At 44.0% G+C, this 20934-nt stretch overlaps 1 protein-coding gene across 4 annotated transcripts in view; it reads right to left on the minus strand.

Annotated features, from left to right (window-relative positions):
• Positions 1-2884: 2884 nt before the first annotated feature.
• The window catches only part of MAEL (maelstrom spermatogenic transposon silencer), a 39442-nt gene continuing 21392 nt past the window's right edge, over positions 2885-20934 (minus strand). Inside the window, exons 4-12 of one of the 4 annotated variants that reach the window (XM_006124231.5) lie at positions 18675-18830; positions 17947-17988; positions 15738-15865; positions 14582-14636; positions 13420-13561; positions 11404-11466; positions 9666-9798; positions 9084-9162; positions 2885-3567 (exon numbers count right to left, since the gene is read on the minus strand). In XM_006124231.5, coding sequence (XP_006124293.3) covers positions 3542-3567; positions 9084-9162; positions 9666-9798; positions 11404-11466; positions 13420-13561; positions 14582-14636; positions 15738-15865; positions 17947-17988; positions 18675-18830 — 824 coding nt within the window. In that variant the 3' untranslated portion in view covers positions 2885-3541. Of the gene's footprint in view, positions 3568-3608; positions 6658-9083; positions 9163-9665; positions 9799-11403; positions 11467-13419; positions 13562-14581; positions 14637-15737; positions 15866-17946; positions 17989-18674; positions 18831-20934 lie in introns of those variants that run through there. The other 3 variants (XM_075909208.2, XM_006124229.5, XM_006124230.5) reach the window with 3 other exon arrangements.

Consider the following 20934-nt stretch of genomic DNA (forward strand, 5'->3'; position numbering starts at 1 on the left):
ACGTACGGGCTTTGGAGGCCAGGGTGGCTGAATTGGAGGAGCTAACAGAGGCAGAGAGGTATGCAGATGAGGTTTTCCAGGACACTGTAGAACTCTCCCACCTCCAGTAAAACATCCCGTGCTGCTGAGGAGGGTGAAAGGCTTAGGGAAAGAGAACAGTCAACTGGAGCAAAGGGAAGTGGTCTTTTAGTTGGGACCCTCCTTCCAGATGATGCTGTAGTATTCTCTTGCACTGAGGACACAGCTCTGGGGGAAGGAAACTCCAGTCATTAGGAAAAGGCTAGTAATGGGATATTCGATCATTAGAAAGGTAGACAGCTGCGTTTGTGATGACCGGGACAACAGTATGGTGACTTGCCTGCCTGGTGCAAAGGCTGCAGATCTTTCAAGACAGCTAGATAGACTTATGTGTAATGCTGGGGAGGAGCCAGTGGTCATGGTACATGTAAGTACCAATGACATAGGGAAGGGCAGAAGAAAGGTCAGGGAGACCAAGTTTAGGCTGCAAGGAAAGAGACTGAAACCCAGGCTCTGAAATGCTTCCAGGTCCACGTGCAGGGCCAGGTAGGCAGGAAGAACTGCAGGGTCTCAATGTGTGGATGAGCCAATGGTGTAAGGAGGAGGGGTTTAGATTTATTAGGAACTGAGGAAACTTTTGGGAAAGGAGGAATCTATACAGGAAGGATGGGCTCTACCTAAACCAAAATGGAACCAGATTGCTGGCACTTACCATTAAAAAGGTTGTAGAGCAATTTAAAACCTAAGGACTGGGAGAAAGCAGACGCGTGCGAAGGAGCACATGGACAGAGACATCTCTTAGGGGAGACTCTATTAATAGAGAATCTCTATGTTCTAGTAAGGAGGAGAGGATGGAAGATGATAAAATATGCATAAAATCAAACAGTCAAATGAAAGAGAGCCATTCAAGCACATCAAGAAATGGCAGACAGCTAAATAGTGACAATTTTTTAAAGTGCTTACACACAAACGCTAGAAGTCTAAATAATAAGATGGGTGAACTAAAGTAACTCGTAATAAAGGACATAGATACAACAGGCATCACAGAAACTTGGTGGAATGGGACACAGTCATACCAAGATATGTACTGGAAAGACAGATCATGTCATGCTGGTGGGGAGAGCTGTACTATACATGAAAGAAAATGTGGAATCAAATGAAGTAAAAATCTTATATGAACCAAAATGTTCCACAGAATCTCTATGGGTAGTAATTCCATGTTCTAACAATAAGAATATAGCAGCAGGGATATATTACCGACCACCTGACTAGGATAGCGATAGTGATTATGATAGCTAAGAGAGATTAGAAAGGCTATAAAAATTTAAAAAAAACCTCAACTATAGTGGGAAATTTCAACTATCCCCATATTGAACGGGTACATGTCACCTCATATGCAGAGATAAAGTTTCTTGATACCTTAAATGCCTGCTTCTTGAAGCAGCTGGTTCTGGAAACCACAAGTGGAGAGGCAATTCTTGATTTAGTCTTAAGTGTAGCACAGAATTTGGTCCAAGAGGTAAATATAACTGGACCGCTTGGAAATAGTGACCATAATGTAATAAAATTTAACATCTCCACGGTGGGAAAAATATCTCGGCCGCCCAACACAGTGGCATTTAGTTTCAGGAAGGGGAACTACACAAAAATGAGGAGGTTATTTAAACAGAAATTAAAAGTATAATACCAAAAGTAAAATACGAGCAAGCTAAATGGAGACTTTTCAAAGACACCATAATGTAGGCACCAACTTAAATGAATACCCCAAATTAAAAAACACAGTAAGAGAACCAAACAAGTGCCACTGTGGCTTTACAACCAAGTAAAAGAAGCAGTGAGAGATAAAAAGTCATTTAAAAAGTGGAAGTGAAATCCAAGTGAGGAAAATAGAAAGGCGCATAAACTCTGTCCAATCAAGTGTAAAAATATAACAAGGAAAGCCAAAAATGAGTTTTAAGAACAGCTAGCCAAAAATTCAAAAAGTAATAGCAAAATGTTTTTTAAATAGAAGCAGGAAGCCTGCTAAACTACCAGTGGGGCCACTGGACGATAGAGATGCTAAAGGTGCACTCAAAGACAAAGTCATTGAGGAGAAACTGAATTAATTCTCTGCTTCGGTCTTCATGGCTGAGGATGTTAGGGAGATTCCCAAACCTAAGTCATTCTTTTTAGGTGACAAATCTGAGGAACTGTCCCAGATTGAGGTGTCATTAGAGGAGGTTTTGGAACAAATTGATAAGCTTAACAGTAACAAGTCACTGGGACAAGATGACATTCACCCAAGAGTTCTGAAAGAACTCAAATGTGAAACTGCAGAAATATTAACCATGGTTTGTAACCGATCCGTTAAATCGGCTTCTGTACCTAATGACTGGAAGATAGACACACCAATGTTTAAAAAAGGGCTCTAGAGGTGATCCTGGCAATCACAGATCGGTAAGTCTAACGTCAGTACTGGGCAAATTAGTTGGAATTATAGTTAAGAATAGAATTTTCAGACACACAGAAGAACATAATTTGTTGGGAAAAGTCAACATGGTTCCTGTAAAGGGAAATCATGCCTTACTAATCTACTAGAGATATCTGAGTGATTGGGCAACAAAATGATAAATGAATTTTAATACTGATAAATGCTCATTAGAATAAATAATCCCACCTATACATACAAAATGATGTAGAATAATTTAGCTATAACCACTCAAGAGAGATCTTGGAGTCATTGTGGATAGTTCTCTGAAGACATCCACTAAATGTACATCAGCAATCAAAAAAAGCAAACAATGTTAGGAATCATTTAAAAAGCAATAGAAAACAAGACAGAAAATATTTTATTGCCTGTATATAAATCCATGGTACGCCCACATCTTGCATACGGCATACAGACATGGTCGCCTCATCTCAAAGAAAGACATATTGGCATTGGAAAAGGGTCAGAAAAGGGCAACAAAAATGATTAGGGGCTTGAAATGAGTATCATATGAAGAGAGATTAAAAAACTAGAACCTTTCAGCTTAGAAAAGGGGAGACTAAGGGGGGATATGATACAGGTCTAGAAAATCATGACAGGTATGGAAACAGAATAAGGAAGAGTTAATTACTGTCCCCATAACATAAGAACTAGGGGGTCACCAAATGAAATTAATAGGTAGCAGCTTCAAAACAAACAAAACGACGTTCTTCTTCACGCAGCGCAAGTCAACCAGAAGATGTTGTGAAGACTAAGACATTAACAGAATTCACAAAATAACTAGATAAATTCATGGAGGTTAGGTCCATCATTACTATTAGCCAGAATGGGTAGGAATGGTGTCCCTAGCCTCTGTTTCTCAGGGTCTGGAAATGGATGACACGAGGGAGATCACTAGATGATTACCTGTTCTGCTCATGCCCTTGGGGGCATCTGGCATTGGCCATTGTGGGAAGACAGGATACTGGGCTAGATGGACCTTTGATTTGATCCAGTATGGAGGTTCTTATGTTCTTAATGTGCTCTCTTTAAGACTCCACTCCATTTTCATAACTCTCAGACAGTTTCTCTGGCCAATATTTCTGAAAGGGCAAGCAGAGGGGAGTGTCATACTTGACTAAGAACCGTATTTTAGTAAAGTGAATTCTTTGATATAGTCTTAGTTTAAAAGAGGTTGTCACCCATCAGTGTCACTGGACCGAGCCAAGAGACAACCCACATTAGCAGGAAGGCAATGAGTCAGGTCTGACTAAAGTAGTTAATTAAGGTGGCTTGTGGAAGGGAGACACTTAAAGACAGTTTAATTTGTATAGAGCTTGAACATCCACACACCCACACAATATTAAGCATGTACTTTACACATGGTGAAAAACAATGTTTAAAGCAATCAGGCTGTATCACTCAAACTCTTCCCAGATGCTATATTCCCTTTGTCTTGTTATTTCCCTAGCACATTTCCATGACAACATGACTGAAAGTTTGCATGGACTTGCTGCAGCTTTCAATTACAACAGTCTGTGTATTAGCAGACTGTTTGTAATGATGACCTTCAGCATTACACACTTTTAAAACGGAAAAAAAACCCACCCGCTAATGATGGTTTAGTTGACAACTACATTCCCCCCACCACGTATATGCAAAAGTTGAATTCGTAAAGCTAAAATATCAAGCTATTCAGAAGCGAGGAAATCAGAGCACCAGATGCAATGGGAACATTCACCACAACCGCTCACATCTACCACCATGATCCTCTTCTATACAACACACGTACTGTAGCGATGCAAAATGCACGATATCCATCTTAAGTGTGAAACACTCTGAGTCATCTATTTTAATATTTATATTACAGTAGAAATACAGTATCTCATTTTGCTGGACATTGTGATAAAACAGTGACGGTCTTGAATTTACAGTTCACTACCTATGGTGTATAAATGTATATTGTAGAATTTGTATACTACTATAATGCAAAGATGCAGAAAAGTAGACTTGTGGGAATGTTAAATCTAAATTTCTGGTTTTTTGCAAAGCAACATCTTAGTTGTCATGACATCTAGATGTTATGCCAATAATCACATTTACATTACTTTTTGCTTTATTTGCAAGATTGATACAATGGATACTGTGAACCAAGAAAGTTTATTTTTTTAATAAAGAGAAATACTTTGTCTTCTGCACAAACAATATAATCAAAACCAAACAGAATTTTATTACAATGTTCAATTCTCAAAACAGCCAAATGATGACCAAAATTTGAGTGAATTGGGGGAGCAGAGAAGGAGCAGTGGTGTTCGTAAAGATAATGTTAGCCTAACAGCTTCTCTTCGTTAAGAAAACATCTGGACCAGTGAAACTATAATGATGTAATCAACACTTCCAAGTTCTCTGAATAGGAACAAACCTTTAGTGTCATCCAAACATGACTGGAGTCTTGTTTCTTCTTCACAATGATCACATCAAATATTTCCAGATGCTTACACCCAGAAACTCAGTTTCAAAGGCTTTCTGATCTCCCACCTAATAAAGGACCATTACTAACATTGGAAAAGGGAGACCTGTCAAGTGGAGGGAAAGCTTCTTTTGAAAGCGTCATGAAACTTTGGAATCATCCAATGAAGCTTCCTGGGCATATAGGTTGGCCTTACAGGTAGGAAGTATCAAGGCAGTTCAGTGATCTTGTATATCGTAGCTTATGTACAAAAGATGCTACTTTCTAGATGCAGCAGTACCTATCCAAGCACTTATCTTACCACTTATCATTGTAGTGTCTAAGCTCCTTATAAGGATAAGCATATTAAAGGTTTCATAAGTGCCAGAAGAGTTGACTTATCTACATTTTGCTTCCTACCAGGGACACATTACATTTTGTAACACTACAATTAATTGCTATGGAATTATCACATAAGAGAAACTTCAGGTGGAGTGAACGATGGAACAGCTCAAATGAAGTTAAAAGAAAAAAAGAGCTTGTTTCTTTCTAAAGGCAACTGCCTTAAAACATAAGATTAGAAAATAATTTACAGAAGACAAACAACTTTTCAGGAAACTGCTAAAACTCCTCTCTTTCCTCAGAGGTATGGCATTCAATTCTCTAATAAAATGCGATAAAGTTTCTACATTCACTCTCATTCTTACAGGTACTCCAAAATGCTAATAGCCAGCACTTACTCCAGGCCTCCTTGGCATCTGAAATTGTACAAAAGACTAATGGTTTGGGGATTACTTTTAAAGAGAGAAGTTACAAACTTTATCATCCGCTCCTCCTTGTACCTTGAGGTTCATAACAATGTAGCATAACACCAGTATTCACCAGCACAGCTACAGAGAAAAGCCAATACCCCTGTCACCCTGTCATATTTTCAATGCCCATCAGAACAAGACTCCTTCATAGCAAGTTTTAAACAAAAGGAAGATTTTCCACCAACAAATATTAGTCTCTTTACTTTCCCAACTCCACTATTCAATCCATCCTGCCACCCAGGAAGAATTTAGACCTTTGAGACATTTCCACCCATTCTTTCAGTATTAGAATGCCTCCCAGCTACCGTATCATTTTATATGGCTATATGTAGAGAAGACTATCTTCCAACATCTAACAAAGGGGTGGGAGTGGGGATGAGACCATGGTGCTAGGGAGATTAAAGAAATTTATCATTCAAATAATGAATTTAACACTATATAACCACCAGAAGATCAGAAGAATGTTTAACATGCAGTTACTGACCACAACCCTTTCTTGCAATTCTCCTCCCACTACCCAGCAAAGGAAATGGGGATGAATTTACTCGAGAGAGAGCAAGAAGTTGCCAATTCAAAATAGTTTTTATAGACAAAACCAGGATTTTCTTCTACTTGAAGCAAACTTCTACCTCAGTTAATGGTTCGTCGTCATTCTAAGGGAACTGTTAAATTGGGTCAAGGGAAGGGAAATGTATTTTATGATTTTGCATACAGGGGTGAGAAAGCAATGGCAGTCTAGTGAAGTCCCAGACTACAATGGGAGTACAAAAAAGCAGGATGTGCAGTTCTCCTGGTAAAGTAAGGAGACAGAGCAGGCTTTCAGTTGTCGGAGGACTTGGAAAGTCTGGAGACACTCTCCAGCAAGCGAGTGATTCCTCTTCCTCGCATGGTACATGTTCTACATGGTGATCTCACTCCACTTGGACGTTCACCTACGAAATTAACCAGTACATTTTGCAAGTCAAGCACCTCTTAAAATATTCACAATTCAAGAGTTCTGCTGTCCTACTTTCCCTTGCTCCAGATGAAAACTAGTGGGGCTGCACCTTTTGATTGTCCTAACCAAGAAACAGTGTCTTGGACTCTGAAATGTTCTTGATGTACATCAAATGCCTCAGTGTCACCCTTCTGAAAAAAGCTCATGACTTGTTCTTTGTGGTCTTAGTGCAGGGGTTGAATCAGGCCAAGTCAGAGAACTGATATTGTTCCCTGTTTGGCATCTTGTGCTCCAGAACCTAAAATTTCATTTTAAATCCCTTCCTGCCCCAGCCAGATCTACACAAAGAACTGAACCAATTCTAGTCGCTGGTTTGACTTCCCTTAGGCAAACCTTTAATGGGTACTTGTCTCCTATAATTTCAACACAGCAAGTCCTAGTTTACCTCATCTACACTAACAGTTTTCATCAATGCAGCTACATCACTGCTTGGAAACAAGGCAAATGAGATAAACAAAACCTAATTTTCTAGCTCTTATGTAGGTAAAGTAAACCAGACTTAAAAGCGTGAACAGAGTGTGAATACAGTGATGTCTGCTAGAATTTACAGACAGCTGACAGACTAGATCTGAGAAAGGAGTGAATGACAGCTTTCATCCTGGATGCAGACTAAGCGTGGGCAATAAGTGACCGGATATGGTTTTCCAGGATTAGCCCCTGGCAGCCTACTGGTGCTTTATTTACCTACGCCTCCACAGGTACGGCCACTTCTGGCTCCTGTTGGCTGCAGATCACTGTTCCCAATGGGAGCTGTGGGAAGTGGCATGGACCAGGACTGAGAATGGTGGGAACATTGATCCGTGGCCAACTAGAGCTGCAAGCAGCCATACCTGTGAACATGCAGGTGAATAAAGAACCAGAAGCACACCAGGGGCAAACCCTGGTGAACCACCTCCAGCTTATTGCCCACTCTTGGTGTAGACCCAAGCTGGAACATGTTATTGACAACTATTTTGCTGCTAATAAGATTATTTACTTTGGTCTGGAAACTTAAGTTTCGTGGAACCTTTTTTGCCATTTCACATTTTCTATTAGGCATTCAGATGTCTCTGTGTGTATAAAGTTACAAGTTAAAAGTAAATTTTCATCAAGGCAATGTTAAAGTTGAGCATTTAAGCACAAGAGTCCGGAAAGGCCTGAGTTAGATTCTCCTAGCAATGTTAGTGCACCCACATTGCACGCATCTATTGAACTTCAAAAGCAGAAACTGGCCCATTGTCCATTGCTCCAAGCAAATCACTGTCTCTGGTGGGGTTATACAGAGCAAAAGCAGAATTTGGCACAGTATATGCTATATATGTGGATTAACACTGCCAAGAGTATACAAAGGAAAAGTTCTCAATTGTTCTGCTTTTGTTTTATTGATTTAACAGAAGTAACCAAAAAAGTTTAAAGAAAACCCTACTTTATGCAGCAAGTAAACAGTGTTTGGTCCAACTCCACAATCTTGCAACTTGAAATACAGCAAGATTGCATGTACAATAAAAAAAATTCAACACAGATTTCAGTTTTCTTGCAAACTCACAGCTACTAGCCCTCAGTGAAAACTAGCAATGATCTGACATTTCAGTTACCCTTGTGCAAAGGTCATAATTTGAGGCCTAGAAAGAAGATTAGTAATAGAGATATAGCCGTGTTAGTCTAGTCTAGCTGAAACAAAAAAACGGGACTACGTAGCACTTTAAAGACTAAGAAGATGTTTTAAAAGCTCATCACCTAATAAACCATCTTGTTAGTCTTTAAAGTGCTACATAGTCCCGTTTTTTGTTTTAGAAAGAAGATCTATTTCTTTGATCACTTAACTCAGAAATACCTGGGCAAATGCAGCTCATATTTTCCATACATGTAACCTTGGGGCTCTACCCAACTAAACAGTATTTTAGCCCCCAAAGGCAGATTTCTAAGGAGTCAGGAATTATAACGGAAGTCACATTGCCACAAGTATTCATTGAGTTTGAATGTACTGTGCTTTATATACAAGAAAAAGTGTTGGGAAGACGATTCTACCCCAAATACCCACTAAGAAATCTTGTCTCATCCCTGGTGTCTGCTGAGAGGAGGTCTACAGGGTAATAGAGGTAACAGCATGAGCACAATGAACTGGAGAAGTCCTTTTTGGCTCTGGGAATTCTTTCCAGTACAATGGGTGCTGGCTCATATGGCTGAAATCAGATATTAGTTTAACCAAATCTATAACTGTACACATGAATCAGCAGAAGCCAAGAGAGGTATTGTGATGATCATCTGGCCATTTACTGTATTCAGAGACAAGAGGGCTAAAGAAGGAGAGTGCCATAGTCATGTGACAAAGACTTAATTCTCATTTCTTTCCTTTCCCAAATATGAAAGTCTCAAACTCACCAGCAGATGTGGAAGCTGCTTGTTTCTGAACTGGAGAACTGAAGTATCGATTATAACCAGGATTCTCAGCCCTCAGCTTCTGTAGCAAAAAAAAAAAAAAAAAAAAAAAATTCAAATCCCTCCTCTCAGAACAGACAAGTGTTCTCTTTCACAGAATATCCACCATACCTACTCGTGATACCAAAGAGTGCTAGGCAAAGATTTAGGCGAGACAGTAAAACATACACAATATTTGGCTGCCTACGTGCATAGGATTCAAACAGGTTAATTCTCCTGCCTCTTATTCCAGAAGTGGCATTTCTGCAGGTGTATTTTGGAGGACCTCATGGACAGATCAGAGTTTTTTGCAGCAAAGGGTTGGGACAAACTTCAGAAAGATGTCTAACCAATAGTGGAGAACTTTCCTGGTTGGCTTTCCCAATACCCTATGTGCAGTATTAACAAGGATGTCACCTATTGTAAAAGTGAGTATCTGACACTGGGAGATCAACTACACAGCCCCAGGAAGAAATCAAGCCACCTTCAGGAAAAGAGTATTCATAACAGCTTGAAATAATTCAGCACAAATTTAAACAAGATGACCTGGAAACGGCCAGCATCCAATACCACCATCTTGGGATTTATGTTGTTGCTGGAGTCGTAGTCCTGAAGAGGTAGGTGAGCTGCTGTGAGTGAGAATCCATACACACTTGCCAGAGTGTTACTGATGCAATAGCTACATTGAGCAAAATAAAAAAAAAAAAAAAAAAAGAGTAATAAGATTTTGTGCTGTATTTTTATATACAAAGGCAGCACAGCCCCACCTCTTTTTATGGTGAAGGACATACAGAAGCTATTACCAACACTTTGAGGTGTGTATGGGTGTAGGGAGGAAAGGTGAGCTATGAAGACTACATCATAACATTCATTCACCCAGAAAAAAAGACAACCTGCTTTAAAAATTATATATGAAGCTACAAGAATCTTTTGCCCCCATCATTAAAATGCAGTGACCTCCGAGTGAAACATGGCAATTGATTAATGGTGCACAGCATTATTAAATCAGTTTGAGCACGAAGACTGCTACTATATCCAACTGCTGGTAAAATAATGCAGTTATTTAAAAGGATATTTGCCCAAATAACTCCTACTTTTACTCCCAAAAAGCACAGCAAACAGGGCCATGCGTGAGTTTCTAGAATAGAAATTGGTACAAAGTCCTTACTACATTCAATCCCAACATAGGAACCCTAGGCTGCTACTATAAAAAGCACAGTGAACTCTAAAGCAGGAAGCACAATCCAAGATGGGGCGCTAATTTATTATGCTAGCGCTATTAGAGTCACCAGACACCCACCAAAGCAGAGGCATTCATGGACAGAGATTGGGGAGGGGTGTCATTGCCTCCCCAAATTGGATACACAATAGAGACAATTTACAAGGTGGAGGGAGAGCAGGCACAAGATGCTCTGTGCATCCAGGTCAGCCACATGAGCTATGTAAGGGCAGGAGAGCAGATCCTGATTTCTTACAGCAGGGCTCCAGCTTAGGGCCTTTTCAATTTTACTAGCCTATGAGAGACTTGAACCAGAAACACAGGCATCTAGGCACAGCGGTCATATTCTAATCAGTGCTGGTAACACTGCAGCAAATGGAATACAAGATCTGATCTGCTTCCCAAGGGTCTGTGCAGCTACAGCACTGACTGTGTCAAATCCAGATGAGTGACAGAGCAAAAGGAAAGTTAAATGTGCATGGAATGTACTTAGGCAGATGGGCAAAGGGGACAGGTTTGCATTTGTCTGATGTGTGTATGGCACCTTTATGTATCTCTAAAAACCAGGAAGACATGATTCAGAGTTACATTACAGTATTTTGTTTGGTTCTGTTCTGTCAATTTGTTATGCAAATGCTGATTTTTAAAGTGATTGCTTGTAAACATGGCAAATAATTATGTTAAAATAAAACATGAAGAGTGATCAAATACACTGTAATTTAAGTATCACAAACAATGGATAAATCCAAAAGTTAGACCTATACCCACTAACAACATTAAACCTTTTGCCCCTTCAAATATAGAAATCAAACTATGGCTACGCAGGCATTGATAACATGGGGTAACATTAAGTTATTATCACATTGCTAATATTTAAACTACAGAGAAGAATAAAGGACACTAATGAAGAGCTATCACGGGCAATAGGAAAGCCATTAGAAAAAAACCCCAACTTGGGAACAACCTTCCTCAGAGGAACTAGAGAAGCCAGAAACCCAGGGCTACAGAGTCCAAAAGCCAAGAACTGTCTGCATATATCAGACACATCCCCTTCATGGTACTCACGCAGTTTTCTTGCAGGATGCTAAGGCACAGAACAGGATATCATTCTCTTCATGCCACTTGCATCTAAGTGCAGATTGAAATTCCTCAGTTCATAATGGAAATAAAACCACACCCTTAACTGAGATGGATATAATTAATCTAGCTAGATTAGAAACCTGTTGGCTGATGACAACCTCCTGTTCACCTAGTCATTTTCCATGTAATTAAAACCAGATCTAGAAAATTTCTGGCATAATCTTGGTGCCCAAAAGTAAATTTTAAAAAGGGACCATATCACATGAGAACCTGAAAGCGAAACAAGGAATATAGTTTTTGTCTATAATATGCATTCAAAAAGTGCATATTGCGAGAAATGTATTAAAACTAGGGATGTTAAATTTCTATTAATCAGCAAATCGAGTAGTTGATGGAATTAAGTCAGCTCCCCCCAGCACCCACTTGTGCTCCCCCCTGGCTGCCTCTCTCTGATAGAGGCAGCCGGGGGGGGGGGGGGAGGGGAAGGGGGGCAACTAGCTGATTTCCTACTCGACTGCCTGATAAGAATTTGCTTAATGGGTAGTCGACTATTTGCTTACATCTCTAATTAAAACTGAATCTTAATCAAATATAAGGTGTTTCACTCTTAGGCATATCTATGTAAACCCAATTAAGGCAGTGGACTTTCAAGGATGTAACAAGAACCTGGCTACAATTTATAATCTAAGCACCCATATTAAAAAAAACCAAAACTGTATTTTTGCAGCCAGAAGTACAGTCTAGCAATAAAATTCCAACCATTTACCTGTATTTTAATTTATAGGATACAAGTAAGAACATCTGACTACTATCGTTCTATGGATTATTAATGAAGCAGACACTCTTTCAAACATTTCTTTAATGCAATTGTAATGGGGTTGTGAAATATACAGAAGCAAAAATACTCACATTTGCCCTGCACTGGCCCTTTAAGGGCAAAAGCCCAGCCCTGAGTGAGGGCTGGGCGTGAAGCCCCAGCTGAGGCAGCTCTGCTAATGAGGGCCCAGCTTGGGGCTAGATAAAGGACGACTCCTGGAGGGAGGGAAAACTGACTGCTGCTCTGTCTGGAGAGCAGTAGGGACCTGACTGCCAGGAAAGCAGGCGGCTTCCTTGAGGTAGAGCAGTGCTGGGGAAGAAAGGCTTTGGCCAAGTAAGCCCCCCAGCTGCAAGACCTGAAGCTACTGGAGCTGCGGGAGGTAGCTATGGCAGGCCGGGCTGCAGGAAGCAGCCATGGGAGGCAGGGCTGTGGGAGGCAGCCACAGTAGGGAGGGGCAACAGGTCCACATCCCTTTGCCAGTGATGAGTGGCCATTACAGACTACAGTCTGCCCCTGGAGGCAGGGGGCTAGATGAAGACTGGCAGTGGGTCACTGAGGCAAGGTGGGTACAGAAGAGGTGGGTGTTCCCAGGGAGAACAACTGGGGGGTACCTGGGAGAAGAGAGGACCCTGGAGTGTGCAGTGGAGTAAACAACATTTCTCCCGCCCGCCCCGGAAGGGGGCAGAGAGACTGGAGTGGGCACTGCCGGAGGGCAGTGTCCTGAAGAGGAAGCCGTGGTTAAGGAAGAACCCGGAGTGAGTCCAGCTGGAGGAAAGTGCCCAATGAAACAAGCTAATTCCCCAAGGCAACCAGCTGAAGGCACCATGCTGGTGTGTCTACTCCGTGATACTCCCAAACACAAGCACATAAAAGTATTATCTCACCCCATCCCTATCCACTCTGTCAGGCTCAAAAGCATCTGCCTCCCAGCCTTCAAACCTATTCTTACACTTGAAAATCAGAGACGTACTGTCCAAGAGCGTATTTCTTCCAGCCATATACGAGCTATGATCCAAGGAGGACCAACTTAATGATGAGACTAGATTTTACGTATACACATTCTTTACTTTGGTTTTAGATTGTGTGTGTAGGGCACTGGGAGATAGTTTAAAGAACATGGCTAACAGTTACCACTATAACATCTTTCTGTTCAGGAAAAAGGGAAGAGCCAATGCCAAGCAGACCTTGTGTTACTGGAGTAGTCCCACATGAAAACATCAAGCAGATTGTGCACCCAGGTCTTGGAAGGCTCCTTTTGAAGTTTCCACTTGTACAGTTCCACCAGCAAGTCTTCCACACTGTGAAGTTCCAGATGGCTCTCAGTACCTGTTACACAGAGAAGACAGAGCCAAGAAGAGGAGAAGGAATGGCTACAACTTTGCCAAAGACATGTGGAATAGAGAAGAAAATATAAACACTCCTTGCAATCTTAAAAAATTAACAAGGGGGCTGTGACCCCTGCTCACTACGCTTGCCAAACCCCTTCTCATAGGGTGTAGGCAACCTTAGTTCTCACCCTAGCAACCAAGGAGGGCTGGGGCTGCAACCGCACCAGCCCGGGCCCCTTCTCCCTCCCTGCCCCCCTCACCTGCAGCCAGGAGCAGCTCGAGGAGAGCTGCCAGCAACTGGCACCCTCAGCGGAATGTGCAATCAGCGCCCCTGCCTCCATAGCCCTCAATGGCATAACGTCTTCATTGAGCGCTGCATTAAACGCGGTGCCTTAGACAACTGCTGAGGTTGCCTACATCCACTGGCCACCCCTGCCTGCAGCTGTGCCAGCCCAGGTGCTTTCTCCGCCCCGCAATCTCTGCCCATATCATCCAGGCCCTTTCTCCTCTCTCCCTCCACCTGGCTTAAACTTAATTCCCACTTCCAATGCTGCAGCCAGGCCTGGCTATGCCCTCCCTATTCCCCCTTCCCCAGGAGGGCCTGACCCAAGCTGTGTGGGGCCCAGCTCCTCCAGGTCGCCAAGAGGGGCTGTGCCCAAGCCCCCAGCTCCAGCTCTCCCCACAGCCACCAGGGGATTGTGCCAGGCTAACGTAGGCCTGGCTCTCTCCCCACAGCCAACAGTGGTTGGGCCGGGCCAGGCCCAGCCAGAGGCCACGCGGCTCCCACGCCCGCCCGTCCCGAGCACAAGGAAGGGGCAAGGGGAGAGGCTGTAGGTATGGCTCACGGCTCCCTGGAGCACAGGGGACAAGGGAGGCTACACGGCTGAGGGAGGAGCTGCAGGACACAGAGCAATGCATGATGCCACTCTGTCATTCCACAGGAAAAGTTTTATAGATATATAGATATAGATATAGATATAGAGAGATAGAGAGATAGAGAGAGAGACAGACTTCTCACCTGCTTCCTTAGCCATCCATTTCAGACACCAGTTTACTCTGTACCAGTCATCAGACTAAAAAGAAAAAAGTTTCACAATCACATACTCCAGAATACTACAGCTATGGAGTTTAGTTCCACCTACCCCAGCAGTGGGCAAAGGGGCCTCCGTGGGCCGCATCTAGCCCACCAAGCAGGTGGATCCACCTTTCAGTTGCCTTGCCACTCTCCCGCACTCAGGCCAATTGAGACTTGGGGAGGGGGAGGTGTGCAAAGTCTCCTCCCCCCACACCGAGGATGTGCAGCTGCTAGAGAGAAATCTCCTAGCCATTCCCCTTCTGGAGTGGCCTAGGACCACTTCATAAATTTCTGAAGTGGACCCCTTTTAGAAATTATTGTCCACCCCGATCTACCCCTCTCACCACCACCATTCCTAAAACATCTTCTGCAGCTATTTTAATTCTTGCACAGCACCACTGTCACGCTTCCTAAAAGTTATCCCTGCACCCCAAAGAGATCATTTCTTTGGTTCTCTTCCAATCACCATTCTGTTTTCTTGAAGGCCTGACACCAGGTCTAATTTTTAGGTATAATTTATTTTAAACAGGAATCCATGGCCCCATATTTCCTACAGTTTGACCTGCTAGCATGGATGGATCCAAATTACAATACAACTTAAAAAATCCCCCTTCAAAAACTTAGTTTTGACCCTTTAAGCAAAGAAAGGCTGAAACATGAAGCATGATGACCTTGCCCTAGGAGCAGTGGAGATGGCAGTAACAGAAATAAAAGATTTAGAAGTATGTGGAAGGCAACTGCATGGGGAGAACAGAAAAGCAGAGAACTATGTATTCCAGACTCCTGAATCCCTACCCCAAAAATAAGTCAGTGGAAAAAAGAATTTAATTCCACTTTTTTAAAAAAGCAGTACAGAATCAAGTCTCCCCTCTGGTCTGGGATGGGGGGGGGGGGGGGGAAGTGAAAACATGGGAAAAGTAGCAAAGAGCATATAATCCCACTCCCCTGCAAGTTGGCTATGTTTTAAAAGGGAAAGTGTTTCCTTAGTTATCAGACAGAAATGTAATTACAGATTTTTCTTTAAAGGCTTCTTTAGGCAACTACAATAGAACCATATGTTTTGAAGGTCCGTTCTAACTCGGAGGGGGCTGGATTGTACCTTGCAGTACACAGGTGGCCATCTGCCGCAGTTTGGTTGAACAAATGTGTGAAGTTCATGTAACACAACAGGGTAACCAACTTTTGGGAGCTCAAAACCAGAGATAGGGATCTTGTGAGTGGCATCACCTAAATGGAGATTAATGAAGAGAGAAAAATGGAATATGAACAGTCCTTTTTTACCTTTTTTTATTAAGAAACACACACACTTTTCTCCATCCCCAGTCCTACCTACCATCCACAGGTAAAAACTGCAAGATTCATGCACCCACCAGAACCTCACCTTTACCAGGCATCTACTTATTTTCTCCCAAATATCTGGGATGTTCTGTGGTGAGAGTTCTACACTGCTTTAAAGAGAGAGTTACCCAAATATTTTGATAAAGGGAGGGGAGAGCTGGGTTAGGTTTTCTTTTCTAGTTTTTCTTTAATAATGTTACTTTAAAGCTTCTCCCCTATGTGTGTACATAGCTTCTAAAAACATGAATCAAATTCACTGGAATTTTATTTTTTTTTCCTAACTGAAAGATGCTAATATAAAGTAACATTGTTAAAGAAAAACTAGGAAAGAAAACCTCACCCAGCTCTCCCCTCCCTTTATCAAAATACTTGGGTAACTCTCTCTTTAAAGTGTGTGTAGGACGCACATAGGGGAGATGCTTTATTTACTACTGAAAAGCAGCCACCTCAGAGTTGGAAATGACAGCTGAGAAGCTACATCGAAGTTACACAGTAGTTTAGGACAGAATTACAAAAGGTCAATACAATTTCATGCGGGAGAGCAGATCATAGCCAACAGAACAGGATTACCTACAATGGATGTTTGGCTAAAATGTAATTATTAGAGAAAAGTGTCAGAGGTTCTTTAATGACTAGTTATTCAGAAGAAGAGCTTCTAGTCTACAAAAGACACAGAAACATGAAACCCTCCAGGAAGTTTTCCCTAGTACCCATCGCCCTCGGATGTGAGATGCATAGTTCCCATGAAGCATCACAACTCACAGGCAAAGCAAATGTTTAAAGGGCTGGTATACATTAGGGATGTCAACATGTAGTTGACTATATGATTAACCAATAAGCCCAGGCTTATCAGTTAAACTTGTTGACTACATGCATTCCCCCCCCTTGCTGCCTGTATATCGGGGGGAAGCAGGAGCCGGTACTGGTGGAAGTTGCATAAAAGCCAGCTCCACGGTGCCACCTGCCCCACACTGTGCTGCTGTCTCCATCAGAGGAAGCAGTGGCAATGGGAGGACAGGGGAGGCTGCCGCAAAACAAGTTCTGACCACAGGTGGTCTGAGCTCCCCATGGATAGGGGCCCCAGCCACTGTGGACAGAGGCTGCTTTGCGACATTCCTCCCGCCGCAAGGATGTGAATGACTAGTCAAGTAGTCAACTATCCGATTAGCAAATGCTTATTGAATAGTCAACACAGTAGTCGACTGTAGTCTCAGAAAGAGGCAGCCAAGGGGCGGTGGAGAGTGGGGTGCTTCAAAGCAGCAGCGCCGCGTGGAACCAGGGGCTATACCTAGGGCTCCACGTGGCACTGCCGCTTTGAAACACTGAGTGCAGCCTGGGGCCAGCCGAGGAGTCCCCACACTCCACATGGAGTTTCAAAACAGCAGAGCCGCACAGAGCCCGGGGTCAGTGGGGAAGTCCCTAGCTGACCCAGGGCTCCATGTGGTGCTGCCACTTTGAAATGCTGCAGGGAGCACGAGGTCATCGGGGGACTGCTCTGCTAGCCCTGTGCTCGCTGCAGTGCTTTTGCCTTTGAAGTATAGCAACAGCCTTGGGGAGGCACCCTTATCAACTAATTAGTCAAAATTTAACATCCCTACCCTCCACAGCAGCCTCTGTCCACAGGGAGCTTGGACCCCACAGACAAGGGCTGCTGCCACCTTGCACTGCCACCTATGTATCGAGGCAGAAGTGTGGGGCGGCAGTCAGATAGTCTGCATAGGGAGCTGATGTTTAAATTGGCCCCTGCCTGCCACTCCACACAGCTGCCTCTGACACAGAGGCCACTGGGGTCCCATTGAACTGGCTGGGGGCCCCATCTCTGGGGAATATTGAATAATTGTGTAACCGCTAAGATTTTATGTGGTCACATGACTATTCAATAACCCGATATCTAACATATGTGGAGTACATATGGCAAATGAAATGGCCAAGCCTTGCACACTCCCCTACTTTCCTCCTCTAATACTCACTTGCTGCTTGACAATGAAACCGAAAGCCACGGGGCACCTCTCCTGCAAGAGGGCAGAGAGATAACTCACATTACCAGGCAAGAAATAGATACACATTCTAAATAATGAATACCTCATTGTGCTATAGTTAACAGCTTTATCATGTGTCCTTGCTTAACTGCAATGAATGCACATTTATTTTTAAAATGTATTTTCTTAGTTATACTCATTTGCTCAAACCCTGAACAACGCTCACATTTTAATACTTGTTGTATACCTGTTTCAGCCCTTATATACACAGATGCAGTTTACTATTAAATCTAATGCACACAATTGTGAAGCATCCCTCATCTACTCAGTAGCATTTTGTCTTCCAGCTGATGGTCAGACAGCTTTATAAAGGATTTTATTTCAAGTACTTTCTCACAAGATTTCTTTTACAATCACAAGCAGTTTGCCTGATGGATCTGTATTAAGGGCTTAGAAGACTGTTTTTCCCTGCTAACCAGAGAAGGGTGGCCAGCAGAGTCATAGTAGTTTAACATTTATTCTTACACTACTCATTAAGCACATTACATAAAACATTATAAAACAATGTGGTCTACATATGTACCTGAAACACTCAATCTCTGGAAATAGGACCATGTCTTATGCTAGAAACTTGAACTGGGCTAAGAGGAATGGGATTAGAAAGTCTCCCACATAACTAAAAGGATGAGTTTCCTCCCCCCAAGTCCCGTAAGGCTCACCAGGATCTATAAAGCGGTGGAAGTCTGCTCTTATGCCATCCTGTAAAGAGTATCTGACACAGCCAATCTCACAAGGGAGGAAGCGCTGCTCACAGGGAGAGGGCAGCTCTCCGCAACTGTAAATGTTCAGGAAGTAGAAGATGTTCCCAAGCACACCTGGAAGAAGAAATCTGCAGGCATCACTAGACAGCGAGCAATACTCATTCCATCCTGGAAGCTTTATTATTTATATTGCAGCAGCACTTATAGGCCCCAATCAAAGATCAAGACCCCACTACGTCAGGCCACACAATTCAGTAAAAGACTCAGGATAACAATTGGACAAAACATACAAATAGGCAGTGGTGTGCGAGAGCACAAGGCAATTGTTCAAAGGACACTTTTCCATCAGACAGGAAATTCTATAGTCACAGTTCACCTCCAGCGTAGTTCCAGAAAGTACTCTATTTTAAGTATACAGGCAGTCCCCGAGTTACGCGGATCCGACTTACGTCGGATCCGCAGTTACGAACGGGGCACTTCCTCTCCCTGGTCTCGAGCAGACCAGGGAGAGGAAGCAAAGCGGCGGCGGAACGCGCGGCCAGCTGACAGCCCAGACGCGTCTGGGCTGTCAGCTGGCCGCGGGCTCCGCTCTGCTCCCCCCCCCCTCTGCAGACCAGGGGGAGGGGGAGCAGAGCAGAGCGGCGGAACGCGCAGCCAGCTGACAGCCCAGACGTGTCTGGGTTGTCAGCTGGCCGCGCGTTCTGCCGCTCTGCTCTGCTCCGCTCTGCTCTGCTCCCCCTCCCCCTGGTCTGCAGACCAGGGGGAGGGGGAGCAGAGCGGAGCACGCGGCCAGCTGACAGCCCAGACGCGTCTGGGCTGTCAGCTGGCCGCGCGTTCCGCAGCTCTGCTGTGCTCCGCTCTGCTCCCCCTCCCCCTGATCTGCAGGGGGGGGGGAGCAGAGCGGAGCACGCGGCCAGCTGACAGCCCAGATGCGTCTGGGCTGTCAGCTGGCCGCGCGTTCTGCCGCTCTGCTCTGCTCCGCTCTGCTTCCCCTCCCCCTGGTCTGCAAACCATGGGGGGGGGGGGGGAGAGCAGAGCGGAGCACGCGGCCAGCTGACAGCCCAGACGCGTCTGGGCTGTCAGCTGGCCGCGCGTTCCGCCGCTCTGCTCTACTCTGCTCCCCCTCCCCCTGGTCTGTAGACCTGGGGGACGGGGAGCAGAGCAGAGCAAAGCCGCGGAGCCCGAGGGCAGCAGGATAGCCACGGCGCGTCTGGGCTGTCCCGCTGCCCCCGTGCTCCGCGGCTTTGCTCCGGACGCCTGTGGTACAGCAGCTGGGGCGCTGCCGGTTGGTCCCGTAGCGCCGCTCTGGGTGCCACTGGACCAACCCAGCAGCACCCCAGCTGCTCTGCCCCAGGTGTCCCCTAGTCAGCAGCTGCTGAAAATGACCAGTGGCTGACTACAGGAAGCCCCTGCCCCGGGCTTCCTGGAATCAGCTGCTGATCAGTTTCAGCAGCAGCTGACTTGGGGACGCCTGGGGTTCTTAAGTTGAATCTGTATGTAAGTCAGAACTGGCGTCCAGATTCAGCCACTGTTGAAACTGATCAGTTTCAGCAGCGGCTGAATCTGGACGCCAGTTCCGACTTACATACAGATTCAACTTAAGAACAAACCTACAGTCCCTATCTTGTACGTAACCCGGGGACTGCCTGTACAGCACAGGGTTAACAAGAACGCCAGTGGCCTGGAGTCCAACTACCACCACCACTCATGCCTCCCTCCAAAAAAGCTCTCCAACATTTTGTCTCTTGAGGACGGCAAACGTCATGGACACCAGGAACTCTGAAAAGCTCAGTAAGCTTCCAGCAAATCCAGCAGGACGCAGACTGAATTAAGGATATGGCGCTTTTACACTGTAGAGGGGCTAAAAAGAATCACAGATCCCTAGAAAGAACTCACCTCAGTAAAAAAAACAGCTCTAGAACATATAACAGGTTACATATGATACAAACCAAGAAACAATGCTCACGGACTTAGCAATAGGTCCAAACTACTAAAATATTGTCTTCTGTCAGTGAAAACTATACATATAGTTGTCACTGAAACATAGGTGAAAGGTATTCCTTTACCCCAGCCTAGCCCATGCCCTCTTCAGTAAGATTCACTGAGTGCCTACACTAGTTTTATGTATCTTGGCTAGCGGCTTGACTGTTTAAAGCATTTTTAAGTGCTATTGTATATTATACTAGAGTTTCCCAGAGGGTATGTCTACACTTGCACC

This window comes from Pelodiscus sinensis, chromosome 1 (genome assembly GCF_052426305.1).
Source record: "Pelodiscus sinensis isolate ZL-2025 chromosome 1, ASM5242630v1, whole genome shotgun sequence".
In the NCBI taxonomy this organism is placed as follows: domain Eukaryota; kingdom Metazoa; phylum Chordata; order Testudines; family Trionychidae; genus Pelodiscus; species Pelodiscus sinensis.